At 35.6% G+C, this 18,574-nt stretch overlaps 1 protein-coding gene across 1 annotated transcript in view; it reads right to left on the bottom strand.

The window, feature by feature from the left end:
* Positions 1 to 17,709, bottom strand: part of LOC308563108 (transmembrane protease serine 11D-like) — a gene marked incomplete at both ends in the record, with an annotated part of 34,988 nt that extends 17,279 nt beyond the window's left edge. Inside the window, 4 exons of the mRNA XM_081149846.1 lie at positions 8,530 to 8,597; positions 14,748 to 14,866; positions 17,243 to 17,364; positions 17,666 to 17,709. Coding sequence (XP_081005972.1) covers positions 8,530 to 8,597; positions 14,748 to 14,866; positions 17,243 to 17,364; positions 17,666 to 17,709 — 353 coding nt within the window. The remainder of the gene's footprint in view (positions 1 to 8,529; positions 8,598 to 14,747; positions 14,867 to 17,242; positions 17,365 to 17,665) is intronic.
* Positions 17,710 to 18,574: the final 865 nt, after the last annotated feature.

Genomic DNA, 18,574 nt, shown 5'->3' on the forward strand with positions numbered 1-18,574 from the left:
CTCTTCTATTTATATACCTCTCTTGAATGAACATTAAAAAATTTACTTGAGGTATTAACTTTAAAACAGATCCACAAAACAGTGTTTGCATATGTAATGATATATCATAATGCTATCCCACAAATATTTGATCTCAATGCTTAGGACACTGTACCTGGCTTTGAAGTCAGAATACCCGAGTTTGAATAGCAGCTCTGCCATTTACTGCTTGACTTTGGATAAGCTATTTGTAATATATGCAAACATTTGGGGAATAATATGTAGCATACAGTAAGTACACTATAAGTATTAGCTATTATTAAACTTCTCAAATCTTCAAAAAACAACCCCATTCATCTCATTAAACAAAGTTATGAAGAGATGAAGTTCCAATTTTACATGACTTAGAGTCTCGAGCTAAATTTCTGGTACCTACGCCCATTCATATGGATACAAAATTAAATTTTAACTTGTATAGTCATATGTTTTATCTATATTTCAATTAACTATAGATATTTCTCACTACAAACCTTGATAATTTGACTCAAGGCTATAATTATTTAACATCAGGAAAATTTCCAGGAGATCCAAGATGGCGATGGGTTGAATGGAAGCTACACTGACACTCTCCCAGGACCAAACTGAAATTACAACTAAAATATAGAAAAATTACCCTGAATAATCAACTGCAACTGAAGACTAGCTGGGGAGCACCCTCATAACCAAGGAAGAAAAGTGGAGACCACATAGAGATTGGTAGGAAGTGCAGAGGCATGAGAGGGCTAGCTGGGCTCCAACAGGCAACAACTGAAGGTCTGCAGGGATATCTCAGCTGTGGGGGTTCCCAGTGAGAACTCTGGGATCTAAACCCCAAGCTGGGCTGCCCAGCACAGAGCACCAGTACTGAGAAAGGTACCCATATGACATCTGGCTGTGAAAAGCAGCTGGGTTTCTGTCTGCCAGGGAGAGATGGCTGGAAATGCAGGCACCCTCTAAAAGGGCCAACACACAAAGTTTCATGTGCAGCCACTCTCCTTGGGCTCTGGCAGAGGCAAGGCAGAGTAGACTACAGCAGTGTGAGGAGAACCCAGGGGAGCTGGCTGGGGAAATAGATCTGAGGGCATCCATCTGGACATCTGGACCCTGGTGCTCAGTCATTCCCCCATACAGCATAGGAATCTTTCTCAGACATTGACCTTCCAAGCAGCTTTTGCCTGGGCGGCGGGGGGGGGGGGGGGGGGGGGACAATTGCTGCACCCTGCTGGGAAACCTCTCACCCCACCCTGTGGAGTTCCTACAGCCTGAGGCTCATTAAGAGTCTAAATAACAGAATAACAGCATCTGGATGCTTTGAGTCTTTGCCTGATTTGCTTCTGGACCCAGGGCTTGAAAAAGCAGACCTTGGTGCACATCTTGGTACTGTTCAAGCACACCCAGCCTCAGCAGAGGAAACTAGAAGCTGTGGAGTGTGGAAAACCTCAAACAACGTACTCATATCATAGGAGTGCCAGAAGAGGTCAAAAGTAAACAAGTGTTGGAAAACCTATTTGAAGAAATAATGGCAGAAAACTTCCCTAACCTAGTGAAGGAAAAAGTCACATAAGTTCAGGAGGCACAGAGAGTCCCAAGCAAGAAGAACCCAAAGAGACCCACAGTCAGAAAACATCATAATTAAAATGCCAAAAATCCCAGACAAAGTAAGAATATTAAAGGCAGCAAGAGAAAAGCAATCTGTTACCTACAAAGGAGCTCCCATAAGGCTGTCAGATGATTTCTCATCAGAAACTTTGTAGGTCAGAAGGGAATGGCATAAAGTATTCAAAATAATGCAGAACAAAGATCTGAAATCAAGACTACTCTATCTAGAAAGTCTATCATTCAAAATAGATGGTGAAATAAAGAGCTTGCCAGACAAAGAAAGGCTTAAGGAATTTATCACCACCAAACCAGCATTGCAAGAAAAGTTAAAGGTACTGCTGTAATAATAAGTTGAAACAGAGAGAATGAGAAACATACGCATAAAGAAATAAAATGGCAGTAGATAAGTACCTATTAATAATAACCTTAAATACAAATGGATTAATTGTCCCAATAAAAAGATATAGGGTAGCTGAATGGATAAGAAAACAAGACCCAAATATATGCTGTCTACAAGAGACCCACCTCAGAATAAAAGACTCACACAGGCTAGGAAAACACACACAAAAAGAACTTCTGGAGGACTTTAAAGGAGAGATAGACAGCAATACAGTCATAGTAGGGGACTTTAACACCCTAGATAGATCTTCCAGACAAAAAAATCAACAAGGAAACAGTGACTCTAAATGACACACTAGGTCAGGTGGATTTAACTGACATTTATAGAACATTCCACTCCAAAGCTGCAGAATAGGCATTCTCCTCAAGTGCACATGGGGCATTCTCAAAGATAGATCACATGTTAGGACACAAAACAAGTCTCTACAAGTTTAACAAAATTGAAATCATATCAAGCATTTCTCAGACATTTGCACAATGGAATACTATGCAGCTGTAAAAAAGAAAGATCCCTTACACTTTGAGACAGCATGTTGGGACCTGGAGAGTATTATGCTAAGTGAAATAAGCCAGTGAGAGAAAGACATATGTCGTATGATCTTATTCATATGTGGAATCTAATGATCAAAATAAACTGATGAACAAAATAGATCCAGTTACATAGAAGAATGGAATAGACTGAGGGATCTCAGAGGGAAGGCAGGGATGGGTGGGTGGGGGGGAGAGATTAACATAAGAATTTATCTGCATATATGCATAACCCTTGGATACTGACAATAGTGCAGGCCTGGGGGGAAGGGTATAGGGTGGAGGAGATCAATGAGGGAAAAAGGAGATATTTGTAATACTTTCACCAATAAAGATAAATTAAACATAAAAGATAATTTCCACTTCCTTCCATGTAAATCACTATGTAAATTACTCCCTTTACTAAACATTGGATGTCTTTTCTGAAAATGTGCATTAGGAAAATTTAGATTTGATGCTCTCGTATACATTTGAGACCTTCTCTTCTCATACAATTGCTAGTTCTCCCATAATATTCATTCCAGGGTTAATTTAATATTTAGTTAACAAGTATTAGGTAAGTACTGTCTTGTGGTAGTCACTATTTTTATTTTCAGAAATTGGCTATGACCAAGACTCACAGTTGGATCTTGCAGTTTAGAAGCAGCAGACACTGAACAAATAATTATAACTTCCATTTCTAGCAACATGAAAGTCTAAATAATTTTTACAAACTTTCCAAATCAGCCAGTAATGCTAGAAGAAATATAATAAATTCCTTTTGAAATGCAAAGCTGAGCTCCCATGAAGGTAAGAGAAATCTTGGAAAACCAAAAATAAAGAAGAACATGAATATTATGTGGTAAGCTCTAGAATGTGCAACAGGCTTGAGTTTTAGCATTTACACAGACACTGAAGATGAGGCTTTAGGTTAGTGTAAAATAGAATGATGGACATGAAGTTTCAGAATAAGGCCAGGAATCTTAATGAACTAAACCCTCAGTGAAAGCATGGATTAGATAGAAAAAAATCTGCTTATTATCTCATAAAAGAAAAATAAAGGAATTTGTCTTAGAGGTCCAGGTCTAGATGGAAAAAAGAAGATTCTCCTGAGAACTCATTTGCAGCATGAAAGTTCTGGGTATGCATTTGTACTACTTGCATGGTCCATGGAACTTTAAGCTAAGAAATTGTTAAAAAGAAAAAACAAAATTCAGCTGATTAAATTTGAAGATCTAATTGGCTTTATTAAGTGATTCATGAATCAGGCAGCATCCCATCTAGCAATTAGAAGGGCACTCCAAGGGGTTGTACAAAATGTAAAATTTTTAAAGGAAGAATGGTGGGGCAAGGGAGCTACTAACAAAATAAAAGAATTACTTTTAGACCATAAAGTCTTATTTGGGGGTGGGGGATGTTGGCTAGGGCTTTTGTCATGCAGAGTACCTCTTCTTTCTATGGAGGTGAGGATGGAGTAGGCCCACATGACAGATTACCCAACTAGTGCTTGACCAGGAAATTCCAGACTGGTTGATTATGATTATATTTCTGGGAGAGGTTGAAACTGCAATTAGGTCAAGTATTAATTCTAGGTTTGGTATCATATAGGCTTTTAACAGGAGTGTTGCCATTTTGGGCCTGTATCTTTTCCCTTCAACATAACCTAAAAATGGTCATGTTCTGCTGACCCTCTTAGAGTGTCAGATAAAATATAATCATCTGGAGGTATGTATGTTAAATCCAGCCTGCATAGGATCCCAGTTATGAAGTGGGATTAAAGATAAACATACAGTCCCAATGGTAAAAAGTGTATCATGAGCTAGAATCAGCACAACAAGAAGAGCATCCTTAAAACTTCACAAAATAAAATTTACAGAGTCAGGTAAGTATATTTGAAATGGTTAATGACATAAAAGGGAGTATCATAAATATGAGAAAAGTATAGGACATCATCAAAACAGATCAGGCATATTCTCTAAAGAAACAAATATAATTTACAGACAGGAAAACATAGTTTTTTACAGACAGGAATTTACAGACAGGAAAATGTAGTTTTTAATTGAAACTCAGTGAATGGGTTACATAGAATATTAGGCAAAGCTGAGGAGAAATTAGTTAAATGAAAAATAGAGATGAAGAAATCACATGGAATGGTGACACAGATAAAGAGATGAAAAAGATGAAATACAGTCTCTGAGATAGGAGAAAGCTCAATGCTTTCCTAATTTAGTGCTAAAGAAGAGCACAGAAAAATAAAGGAGTAGCCATACTACAAGAGACAATGAGAATTATCCAGAATTGATGACACAAAGCCTCAGATCACAATGACTCTGAAGCATACTAAATAAAAGCCACATACAAATTTATTAAATTTTATTATAATAAAATTCTGAACTCCAAAGAAAAATGTAAGGATTTCAAACAATAGAGAAAAACTAGCTACCAAAGAACATTTTGGCTGAGGGGCAATTTCTTAATAGCAACAATGGAAGGCAGTATATAATTGTCTCCTCAAAGTGCTGAGAGAAAATAGCTATCAACTTAGAATTTTATATCCACACTAAAATATTATTCAAGAATGAGGTTAAAAGGGACATTTTCAGATCAAAGCAAAACAAAAAGTATAGTTTATCACTTATGTACTCTGTGCAAGAATTTATAAAGGAAATACTTCAGTAAGAAGGAAACTGAACTCAGAGGGAGGGTAAGAGGTACAGGAAAGTTTTGGAACAAAGAAAATAGTTAACTGGTAAAGTAAAAAGACATTGCCAGTATAATTAGAGTGACTAATTGGCATTACAAATAAGGTGAAATTAAAACACCATTAATAACAACATGAGTATTGTATTATTACAAGTTCTCTGTATTATTTGGAAGAAGGTTAGTGGATCAAGCCAACTCTCCTTGTTTAACTTTTAAGGATATTCACTAAAGTAAGATAAATAGAATACAGTACTTCTAAACTAGTCAAAAAAGAAAAGAAAATGAAGAAAAAAATCATACAGAAGAAGGCAAGACAGTAGGAAAAAGCATAGAAAAAGCAAGATAAAGAACATAAAATAATATGTAAGAAATAAATACAAATATAACATTAATCACAATAAATGTAAATTGACTAAATTCTCTAGTTAAAAGCAAAGATGGTCAGAATGCATTAGAAAATATAATCTACTGTCTTGTTGTAGGAGAAATATTTACCATATAAAAATACATAAATTTTGAAAAGTGTGGTAAAGATTTACTGAAAAATAACCACAAGAAAGTCAGATATAAGAGACATTAAGATTAAAAAATATTAATTAGGGATAAAATAAATTAATACTTCGATAAAAGAAATAATTCATGAAGAAGATATAACAATTCTAAATATATAGGCACTTGATAATATGTCCTCAAAATATATTGTACAAGGAGAAACAATTCTGTAGTTGTAGATTTTATTTGAATAACTTAATAAGCTTAATTGAAAGGAATAGAATTGATTATCCAGGTATTTGTAAACAATATATCACAGAAGTGATGTAAAAATGTAAAAAAAATGACTCATATGGAAAAATTATATTTAATCTCTGCCTCATATCATACACAAAGCACCTGAGAATAAACTGCAAAATTTAAAACTTACAAGAAAATGTTGGATAATGTCTATGTACATGGGGAGAAAGAATTTCTTAACTAAGACATTTTACAACTTATTTTCCTCAAAAATTGATGCTATAAACAAAGTATAAAGATATGCCATAGACAGGGAGAGTATATTCACAACTCGGAAAGTGACGGATGATTGGTACCTACTATAAATACAGAACATCTACAAATCAGTAAGAAAAAGAAAAACAGTAGATAAATGATAAAGATATGACTATGCAACTCAAAGAAGAGGGATCTTTCGTGAATCATAAACATGTAAATAGATGCTCAAACAGGAACAAGTGTCTTATACTTACTAATTTATTTGATCATAACAACCCTATCAGAGTCATGCCACTTTTTCTTGGTAACTGTGAATAAAAACTGGCTTTTCAAGGGTAATAATCTCCTGATTTGTAGGCTTTCTGCACCTCAAATTCTCCATTAACATATTGTCTTTTAGTACAGAAGGAGAAGGGGAAAAAGTGTGTGTGTGTGTGTGTGTGTGTGTGTTAGGTAGGGAATAACTTACATGATGTCTTAGGGCTAAGGAGAGTGAAGAACTGAAAGAGGTCTAGTGATGAATAAAGAAGAGAGTGGAGAGCAGTAAAAGATAAGCTCAGAGATGAAGATGGTAGGAAGAAGTCAGATAAAGGAAAGTTTAGGAAACTTTTAGACATAAATACAATGTCTCAAGGAGACATATATAAATACATATACATATATATTATATATATCAAGAATACACATATCTTTGATACATATGTAATGTGGATTGAAGGAAGGGCAGGAATTGAAGATGACTCGTGTTTCTTCAACAACTAGGGTGAAGGTTTGGCCATTGAATAGAGGTAAGCAACACTAGAAGAGTAACATTGGGTGGAAGAGAGATGATAGGTTCAGGTCTGGACATATTAAAACTGAGTTGTCTGCAAAATATACATATGATGATATCAGGTAGATGGCTGGGCATATTTATGTCTCGAGATGAGAGCTTTGGCCCAGAGGTACAACTTTGAGAATACTCAGTGTATAGTGGCAATGAAACCACTGAATGGAGAGAATGAAAGCTAAGATGAGAGGCTTATAGCACAGCCTGAAATCCAACAAAATTTGAGGAACACAGAGAAGGAATGCGAACTAGCAGAGAAAATGAAGTAGAAATGTAAGAGGAAAATCGGGGGGGGGGGCTCGGGGGTGTAGGTTTATGGAAACCACAGGATGGTACTATTTTAAGAGGGTTCAAAGTCCAACAGTGCCACATACTGTTGAGAAGTCCAAACAGGGCTGATGATTTCTTTGGAGTTTGTGATTTGCATGCCATTGTTGAACTTGGCAAGAGCAATTAGCAGTTTGTGGTGAGGTCAGAAGTGGGATTGCAGGGAATTAAGTAGTAAGGGGAAGTGAATAAAAGGAGAGAAAATACAATAGCTCATTCACTCCTACATGTTTTGAGAGCTGGCAGCTAGTATGGAGACCTTCACAAGAAGGTACTAAGGCGAATGTACACTGAAGTGTATTTTGGAACATACTTTTTTTGTGTGGATTCTTCCTACTCCTCTAACCACTCAAGAAAATTTATCTGACCAGAGCTCTATTTCCCTGGGTACTCGATAGGTGACTCTACAGAGAATAGGAAAAATTAAATTTTCTTGTGGTATTAGTATTTGAGAAAGAATTGAATAATTCTTTCTTTCAAAAAACTTTTGCATATTACTTGAAGGATTGAGCAATGTGGGCAGGAGGCATTTGTGATAGGGTCAGTAAAGGGTGACTATTTTAGTTGTGAATGCTTGTCTTATCACATCATGTGAATAGGTACACATTCAATTAAAGCAGGAATGGCAAATAGCTAGCATGCATGCTGCTACTCCCTTTATTAATTCATGACAGACATGCTTGGGTTTGCCACAGCATCCTTTATGTTATAGCATTCCAGGCAGACAAAAGCCCAAAGCCATTTTTGATGTTGTTTATAGTATTCTAATCTTGTATGCGTATGTCCAGGACCACAGCACTGCACAACTCCAGGGGGCATTGTTTACATAGACTGCATTGTGAATGGTCTCCACTGGATTTACACAACAGGACAGCCCTGTTACTGTACCTCCACCAAAATCTCTCTCCACTCTTTCCTTCTTTTCTTCTTTTCTTACCAATAATTAAATATGGTTATTTACATTAGTAGGTAAATAGATCATATCTGACATGTTTTGTTTTTGTTTTGGCATTGTTTTTTAAACTGCTCATGATACTATTTTTATAACATAGCAATGAATTCTGTAGAAGTTTCATTCATTATCCATGCATTGAACAAAAGTCAAATGGGCCAAATTGCATCAAAGCTTCCATATGTTTTTAGATATTTCCACTCACCTCAGTTTGACAACATGAGCTCTGATGAACTGATTTCTTAAATTTGATTCTTTGAATGTTGTAGTAATCTGTAGAAAGGAAGGGGAGCAAAAAAATAGCTGTCATTCCAGTTCTTTCTCTCTTAGTCCTTGCTCCCAACCTTGCAACATGGGATTTATATTAATGAGAAATAGGGACTTGAGTTATTAGTTCAGCTCAGTTTAGTTCAATTCTATTTCAGAACCCATGGATTGATTTAGGCAGGTTATATAAACTTTTGATGCAGGCCCACTTCTTCATTTATTACACAAAGGTGATAGTGGACAGGATGTGTCTTCACTAGAAGCCATTCTGAACACACTAGATGTTTTATTCAATGAGAGCCTGTGTTATGTGATTTGGTGGCTGTTCCTAGGGGGTTGGGGCTGGAACCAAGCCAATATTAGGGAAGTCCACTGATACAACTTACATTGTGTAATCCTTTAACAACTGTTTTTAAAAGGGTAAAAAAATAGGTATCAATGGAAATCTTGAAGAGATGGGGGTGGAGTGTGGGGGGGGGGGAAGCAAAGGGTGATCTTTTCCTTGCTATTTCTGATTAATGCCTAAGCATCAGAGGCTATTTTTAACATCAGTTGGTAATTTCCCGACCTCCTGTTAGCTATCTCCCTGAATCATTGCTCAGTCCCAGCAAGGAAACCCTCTTGAGGTACAAAGTTTAGCTTTACAGTGAACTAGGAGTGGTGCTAAGACTTGGACAGTTCCCCCAGATGCAGGGTCAAATGTAGTAAGGTTTCATAACTGAGAGTGGATTCCATTTGTACTGTGAGGTTGCACCAAAGTGGAGGTAGACGTGAAAAGATGAAGGTAGGGAAAGTAAGTAGCATGCTGAATGTTACAGTAAGCCAAGTTCTGAAGCCAGTTCTTGAAATTGTAAAGTTTATGCAATCTCTATTACACCATATTGTATCTTATTTTGTCAATATCCATTCCTATAGGCAGATGTCAGACCACCCAGCTGTATATAAATTTTGGTTGAAGTCATGGTCATGGATGAGATCATCAGGAGATAGAAAACTGTGTGAGAGAAGAGGAGGGTGTAGGCCAAAGCCTTGGGAATTTCAACATTAAATGGCCATGTAGAGGAGGGTAAACCTGTAAAGGACACAGAGGAGGTGCCAGAGAGGCAGGAAAAGAAAAACAGGTGAATGGGTGTCATGAATAACTCTCATGGAAATCACAAAATCATAGACATTTGCGTTAGAAAGTACTATAAAAATTATCTAGCCCAACAATTTTATTTAACTGATGAGTAAACTGAGAACCAGAAAAGGGAAGTGAATTGCATAATATAATGGAAGGTTCTAGGACTAGTTCATTGCTTATTAAGTATAACAGTGTTGTCTATGGGATAAAGATAATGATGGTGCTGATGTTACCAATTGGGAAATTACATGTGGTCAGGAGATCTTGGTTTGAATTGTGGTTCTACTACTTTCCAGTTGGATGGCCTTTGATGCTTTTTAATCTCACAACCTTTGCTTACCTGTCTATAAAAATGATTTATTAATTCATATGGCTGTTTTGAGTTTAAGGTTAGATAATATATGTCAAAGTGCTATGTAACCTATAAAGCACTATTTGAGAGCATTATTCATATCTTTTAAATGTTTTATGTGTTTTTACAGAAGGATAAATATATAAGATTACAAAACTCATATGTCACAAGAATTTCAAGGGAGATCTTGTTTAAATAGATTCTAAAGCCATAGTACTCTAAATAGTTTGGAACTGGTGCAGGCAAGATTAATCAGGGGAGAAGAGTAGAGAACAGAAAAAAGAAAAGGAAGAATTTAGTGAATGATAATGGTAGTGTGACAAATAATTGCACTATTTAACACATAATTTTGGTACCACCACCTAGCTATTTCTTGGGAAAGAGGTGGATCTCTACTTTATTATAAAATAAACTCCAGATGAATCAAAGATAAAATTACAAAAACTGAAATAAAAAAATACAAAAAAGAATATGTAAGTAAACATGCTAGAATATTTGGAGTGGAGAAAGACATTTTTAACCTGGCACAAAAGTAAGAAATCATAAAAAAGAATGATAATTTTGGCTACATAAAATGTTGAATCTATTGGGTATAAAAACCCTACATTCTAAACAAGGCTGAAAAATCAAATCCCATATCAGATAAATAAATGCAAATGAATGATAGGTAAATTTTAATACTCTAATAAGGAAAGTTTTTTTCCCAAGGTTATATAAAAAAGACAAATGTTTCATTCAATAAGAAAATGGGCAAGGTCATGACTAGGATATTAAAAAATAAAATAATAAAAATGACCAATTAATATATGAAGGAAAATTAAATCATATTAGTAATCTCAAAAATCCAAATCAAATAATGAGATATGACTTTTTATATTGGCAGCAGTTAAAAAGATTTACAATGCCTAGTGTTAATGCTGTAGGGAAATAAGCACACTTATGTGTACTTATATACTACTGGTGAGAATGTAAACTGGGGCCCTTCTGGAGTGCAATCTAGAAATTAGTATAAATGTTTAAAAATGCATAGATCACACTCGATATAAAAAAGGGCTAGAATAAACAAATACATGGGGAAAAGAGGGAAATAGAAGAATCTTAAATATTCTTCAAATATGCAAAGCTTAACTCTCCACTCTGTTATTCTTAATGTGTGGCCCACACATAGTGTCTTTCTTCAGAAGAGTATAGTGTGGAAAAGGGAGGGAGTAACTTTAATGTAGAGACCTGACAAATACTACTTCAACCAGGTGACCAAGGTCAACAGTGAGAAGTCATGTTGATAATATGCACCCCCTTCATATGATGTAATGAAAATGACACTTCCCTCTGTGGTCTTCATCCCTCAAACCCACAACCCTAGTTTAACCATGAGAAAAACATCAGAAAAAAACCAATTGTAGGACATTCTATAAAATACCTGGTCAGTACTCCTCAAAGCTGTCAATGTGATCAAAACCAAGGAAAATCTGAGGAATTGTCATAGTTTTCAAGAGCATAAGGAGACATAACTAAATATAATGTGGTATTCTGGGTGGGACTGGGGAATACACAGAAAAGTACATTAAGTAAAACTGAAGGAAATTGAATAAAATGAGGAATTTGGTTAATAACAATGTGTCAACATTGGTTCATTAATTGTGACAAATACACTATTGTATGTAAGATGTTAATAATAGAGGAAGCTGGGCATAATGCATATGACAACCCCATATTATCTTTACAACTTTTCTGTAAATCTAAAATGCTTCTAAAACAAAATCTTCAATAAAAAACAAAACATTTAAAAATATCTAGAAAAAAAATTTAAAATGCATAGGTCCCATACTCCATTAACTCTATTCCTGGGACTATATTCCAAAAATATAATCATGCAAATGTGCAAGGATGTGTAAACAAGGGTGGTTATCAGAATGAATGTTGAATATAATAGTGAAAAACTGGGAACAGTTTAAAACTCTGTCAATAAATGGCTGGTTATATAAAATATTGTATATCTACACACTATAATACTGCTTAGTTTTTAAAAATGATATTTTTCTAAATGTGTTGATATTTCACTCTATATTGTATTTTTGAGAGAAAAGTAGACAAACTAGCATATATAGTGTGATTCCATTGACAGATAATTGTGTGTGGGCATGTATGATGTATGCATTTTGTATAGAGAGGTACCTGGAACATCAAAATATTAGTAGTGGATATAGCTAAGTGTTGAGATTTTATGCATATTTCTTTCTTTTTATATTTCTTGAATACCCTGAATTTTCTACATGTTTGTATATTATAATAAGAGACAATTCTAAAAATAGTTTGATTTTGATAACAAGGTTTATACATGCATTACAATTTACCTTAAAGAACATTTTTGAGAATAAGAATAATAAACTTGAATTAGGGAATATTAATAGTTCTTTTATATTTAATAATTTTTTAATTTAATAATTTTTGTCCTTGGGGAGTGTGTTCGAAAGACTTATTGAATACCTTCCAAATGCACTGGTAGTGCTTTTAAAAAGAAATTGATTTAGTTCCTACTTTTCAAATTGTTGAATGTACATTATGATTTATTATGCCATTTCTCTTCAAATTAGCCTTTTGCAATTTTACATATGCTCTACTAAGGATGAACTGAGCTAACATACCTGATCTGTCTGACAGGGAGTGAGTGACCCCCTGAGGGCTGAGGACATCTCTGGCATCTTACTGTAATGGCAAAGGACTGGGTTCTATTCCTGATAATGAAGCTAGGAGTCTACTCAAAACCCACCCTTTCAGTTTGCTCCCTTTTATTAAGCTGGGTACACAGCTAAAACATTTCAAGACATCTTTGTGTGGATGTGAAAGCTTCATTTTGAGTAACTGTCCTCAGAATGGCCTCCTGAGTTGTATATCTGTAGTAGCTTCTTCAAGAAATTCAAGAATGTCCATTGGCTTGAAGTCCAAACAATGGGATCTCATGATACAAATGATATAACTAAATATTTCTGTTGCTTTCTCATAACAGGTTGGGAGGAGAAAGTAGTAAGTTGGGGAGGAATGTTGCTTTGGTGAACCTAAGATAGAAGTTTTTTCAGCATTTCCATATTTTCCATAATATTCCCTAATTCAAGCTCTTAGCTTTTCTGGACCACCGTAGTGAACTTTTAAATAATCTTAGTATGCAGGCTCTTCTCTTTGTAATCTAACTTTTACATTTCTGAACACAAATCTGTTGGCTCCTGTTCCCATAATGTTGCCTCCAGCTCAAGATTTTTGCCTAGAAAATAAAGTCCAAAGTTCTTAGCTGCGCACCTTCTCCCCTCTATGCCTTCGCTTATGTTTTGGCTGTGGTGGGACTTACTCATCTTTATAGTCAACCTAAGAAGTCATCTTTATAAGAAGCCACCTCTGCTCAACATGATTGAATGTAATTCATCCTCTCACCACAAACTCATGTTTGCCTTGCTCCCATGTCATGTCCCCATTATACATCTTGTATTGTAAGTATTTTTAGGTTTGTTTAATCTTTCGTGTTAGACTCAGCTCCACAGCGGTGGGATTCACCTTCTGTTTTTGTATGTTCACAACATTTTTTAGGATTGATGTTTAATAAATGTTTATTATAGGAACAGGAGGCTCCCACTATTGACATAATCAAATGATGTTCCTCAATGTTAATCCTATATCTAATTCCTGGCGTAGATTCTCTTCCCAAATCATTCTAATTTAGATGTTTATTCTGATCTCATTAAACACTGAAGTGATATACCTAACTTCCCTTGCTCTAATTCCATGCTTACCCAGCAGTTGTCTCATAACTTGACTCCCAGTGAAGTTTGCCTCTCTGGGAAAAATGTGTTAGACAAGCAGGTGATTCAGTGCCCAGCTATGATAGTTTTCATTATGGATTTACTCAGTGGTTCCCAAAGTGTTGTCCTTGGACCATTCGCATCAGCATTTCCTGGGAACTTGTTAGAAATGCAAATTCTTGGGCCACCTCCAGACCTACTGAATCAGAAACTCTGACATTGTGGCACAGAAATCTGTGTTTTAATAATCCTGCAAGTGGTCCTGTTATGTGCTAAAGTTTTAGATCCATTGGATTAATTTATATTCTTAGGACCCTTTAAAAAGGTAAGGGTAAGTAAGCAACCCTGAGACTGGTCAGCTCTGACTCTGCAGGGCTGAAGGCCAGCCCTTGGTCTGCAGTGATAAACACACGCGAAGGGGTCTGCTTGTGCGGTTTTCCGGTGGGCAGCCTGTGGGCCTCTTTAAGTGACAGTCCACGCTTGCTTTGTGTAGTTTGTGTGTCTGTCATTGAGCCAAAGGGTGGTGTTGACCCAACTATGTTATTATTGATATGCAAACATGTCTTTTAACACCTACTACCTGTGTATTTGTTTAGTTGGATCAGAAAAAACACACAACTAAGGCCAAATGAAAAGGGTTTCCAAGGCAGCCTCAGGAGGCGTAATGCGTGCCCGTCTCGCAGACAGCAGGCTGCCCGTCCTTGAGGTGAATTTGGTCATGACCCTCCTAACACTTTCAGGTTAGCTTGGAAGAAGCAGGAAGAAATACATCGTTCACCCTTCCAGAGAGGAAAAATGTAGAGCATCTAGCAGTGGCAAATGTATCACAAAATCATAGGTTTATTTTCATTTTTATGATGGAATAAGAACAAAGACAGGTATTAACTTACCACAGATTCAATTCTTCCACTCAAAGTTCTATACTCCTGTGTAGCGGGTGAGTTTAAGTGATCACTATATTGAACATTTGGGATTTGAAAGCTGCTAGAGTAAAAGTAAGATTTTTTATCTGTAAAACAAAGGAAAAGCATAATCAGTCTCACATTACTAAGTACTTTAATCTTTATTCAGGATTAGGGGGGCCTATATTACATAATTTAAAAATGTTTGCCACCCTTAAAAGACAAAATACTCTAAACTTAATATAAATATATCTATAATAAAATTATTTTTCCTTTGGTTTTAAAAGAGATTGGCAAAGCTGGGTCTGTGATAGATGTATGAAAATCAGAACAGCATTATTTGATAAATTATTCAGAAGTATTATAATTTTCATTCTAACTATATTTTGGGAAGACTTATAATTGCAGATTTATTCATTCAAAAAATATTAATGGATGTCTGTAATATGCTGTTATTCATTTATGCTGTTATTAGAAATAAGCTAAAGTAATTCTGAATAGTTTTAAAAATTATTTCAAATAATATTCTTTTCAGAGTAATTAGTGACTTGCCATTACTTTTCTGGACTAAGCTAGAAAATAAGCCTTCTCATGATATCTAATCTGGTGGTTCAATGTGAGTTATTTCCATCAAAAAGTGCCTTCCAGGGGACATATTCAGCTTTCTGAAGGAAATAAAAATCCCTAAAACATACTGAACATATCTTAGAAACATTATGAATATGAAACAACTAATGTGTCTCAGGAAAATAATCCCTTCTTCCTTTTGAATATATATATATGACTTATGCTGAGAAATATCTCAATGGTAGGAAAGAGTTGGGGATCTTCGGGTAGGGTAGTGTAGTCCTTTGTGGTAGAGGGACAAGTCTTTCTAGGACCATAAGTGGTCAGCGGGACACACTTGGAAGAAGACTTGCCGAGGCTCATCCCTTTGTGCTTATGTGTGACGATTCAGTGCCATTGAGAGTGAAAGCGCATTAGTTTAATCTGAAACTTGATACTGCTTTTGCCTACCTTGTAATTCACCTTATACATGTTTGGCCTCAGGCGATGCGATAGCAAAATGTAGCCAAAAGCAAAATTTAGCCACAACTTTGTAATTAGATTAGCTGAAAGATGATTCCTAGTTATTTGGTTTTTCTAATATTGGTAATTGTATTGCACCATTGGGAGTTTTTCAATGCATAATTAAGCATTTTTGCTAATTTGCAATAGCACATACAATAAATTATGTTCTCTCTAACTTTCCACACTCACACATCCCCACACACATTTTAAAGGATTTAACAGAATTATAGCTGAAATAAAAAAATAATCTAAGTGTATTTTGAAGTGAAAACAGATTATAGCATGTATTAACCAGTGAATTTGACACATTTTATTTATCTACATGAAAACATCTGAAAGAATATTCACTGAGATATTAAGGTAAGTTATTTATGAGTGAGCAGGGTATATGTATTCTTTATATTATTTGTTTCTTGCCCATGTTTCCTATATTTTTGTGATGTAATAATGAAAAAATTAAACAAAATATGGCAAATAATAAAAGAGCATAGTTCTTTTTAAAGTTTGTTTTTATCCCCCCCCCCCTTTTTTTACTTAATTGCAAATTCATCTCCTATTATAACTGTTCTGCTACTAGGACTGTGTTTTCAGGAGACAGATTATGAATTAACAAACACTGTTACATCCAAATTTTAGGGATGAAACTTAAGTTTCTTTACAATATTTCATTTTAACAATTTTATCAGATTTTATTAAATGAAAAAGGAAATCATGGTATTAATGAAAAAACAAAATAGGCAAATTCTAGTATCAGAAAAGCATTAAGAGATTTTTTTTTTTCCCTTTGGCCAGAATACTTTTGACTGGGTAATAATGTTTGTTATATATATAGATTGAGGGAAAATATGGAAACAAACACATATTTAGGAATATGTAAGTAAGAAATATAATTATTTTATATTAAGAAATAAAAGTGGCAATTAAAGAGTGGCAAACTTTTAAAAAATATTAGTTTCAGATGTAAAGCATAGTGGTTAGACAATTATATAATTTACAAAGTGTTCCCCATGATAATTCAAGTACCCACCTGGCACCACGCATAGTCACTACAATATATTGACTACATTCCCCATGACTGTTTTGTGACTACCGATTTGTACTTCTTAATCTCTTCACCTTTTTTCCCCCAGTTCCCCAACCTCCCTCCCATCTGGCAGCCATCAGTTTTCTCTCTGTATCTTTGAGTCTGTTTCTGTTTTGTTTGTTCATTTATTTTGTTCTTTAGATCCCACATTTAAGTGAAATCACATGTTGTTTGTCTTTCTCTAACTCATTTCACCTAGCATAATTCCTTCTAGGTGCCCCCATTTTGTCTCAAGTGGTAAGATTTTAAAGAAAGCCTAACTTTTAATCTGAAAGTGTATTTAGTTATTTAGACTGAAAAGTGGCACTTTTCATTTTCTGGTACTTACCAAAAGCTAAAAAGTGGATCAGTAGAGCTATCGTCACTGCCAGGATTAACACCCCTGCAACAACAACAAAAAACACTACATAGGGGTTCAGGAATCTTGAGGTCGATGGCACCCGGGCTGGCCTTTGAACAAGAGAAAAACATTAAAGGCTACTCATTTCACTCAGAGAAGCTATTATTTTCCTGCTCGTGATCATTTTCTGCCTTCTCGGGTCTCTTAGCTTGCACATGGTTCTATTTATGGAAAACCAAGTGATTCTTGATGGGAGTTTAGTCCTGGAAATAAACCTGACCTGGACAACATCCTCCTTAATGGTTTTCCTTTCTAAAAATTTTCAGCATTTTGTTGACACTGAGGTAGTCTGATAGAAGAATAAGGAAACCTGACCTTTTGTCAGTTGATGCCAGTTGCTGAAATTCTCACGCGTAGTAACCAGTTGCTCCCTGTTTTGCTATAACTTCTTCCATGACCCTACGTGGGATACTTACTGTAGAAAGCTCTCTCACCTGGGCACCGCCAGGACGGTACAGAGGGGAGATCATTTTGAGTGGGGAGAGGGGTAGAGGGAGTCAGAACAGGAGCATTTTTCACTGTAATATTATCCATATTATAAAAATGGGGATGTGGCCAGAGGCTGAGAACTGAGGTCCAAGAGAGCAGCGAGCCCCTGAAATGAATTGGAAGTGTACGAGCAGCAGAGGATTTGTGTGATTTATTATATTACCTTATGCATCTGTCAACTGCAGTGTAATCTAATAGACTTGTATTAAGACAGTATCTGGAATATTGTATTAGGCATATGGCCCATTTGCTGTCTTTTACGCTGCCTCCCTGCTACCACACACACTCTCCTACTGGAGAGGTCGTCAGAAGAGCCGAGTGTGAATTCCTGTTTTATCCCTTGTTTGATTGGAGGTCATATTGTCGTTTATCTGAGAGTTTCTTTATTTTAAAAATGGGAAGAATAATACCGGCTTCACAAGGCTGTTTTGAAGATCAATGAGGTTATGTGAGATGCTATAAGTTATATTTCTAGTTAAATAGGTTATCCACTAGGCTGGGAGCTCTTGAGAATGCTTCTGTTTCTGACACTTTGTAGGGTGCCTGGCATACATAAGTGGTTCATAAATATTTTTTATATTTATAAATATTTTCTGTATGTGTTAACTCCTGGCTATGTTTAAGACTTTAAGGTCTTAACAGAGCTGAAAAGCAGTTACATTTCACCAGAATATAGACTGACTTTCATTTTTTCTGTCTGTTTTGCAAACATCCTGGTGTAGGTGTGAAGGGAGTGCTCTGAGGTCAGTGACTCCCAGACATTTAGGTTTC

This window comes from Miniopterus schreibersii (assembly GCF_964146895.1).
Source record: "Miniopterus schreibersii genome assembly, chromosome: 1".
NCBI classification, from domain to species: domain Eukaryota; kingdom Metazoa; phylum Chordata; class Mammalia; order Chiroptera; family Miniopteridae; genus Miniopterus; species Miniopterus schreibersii.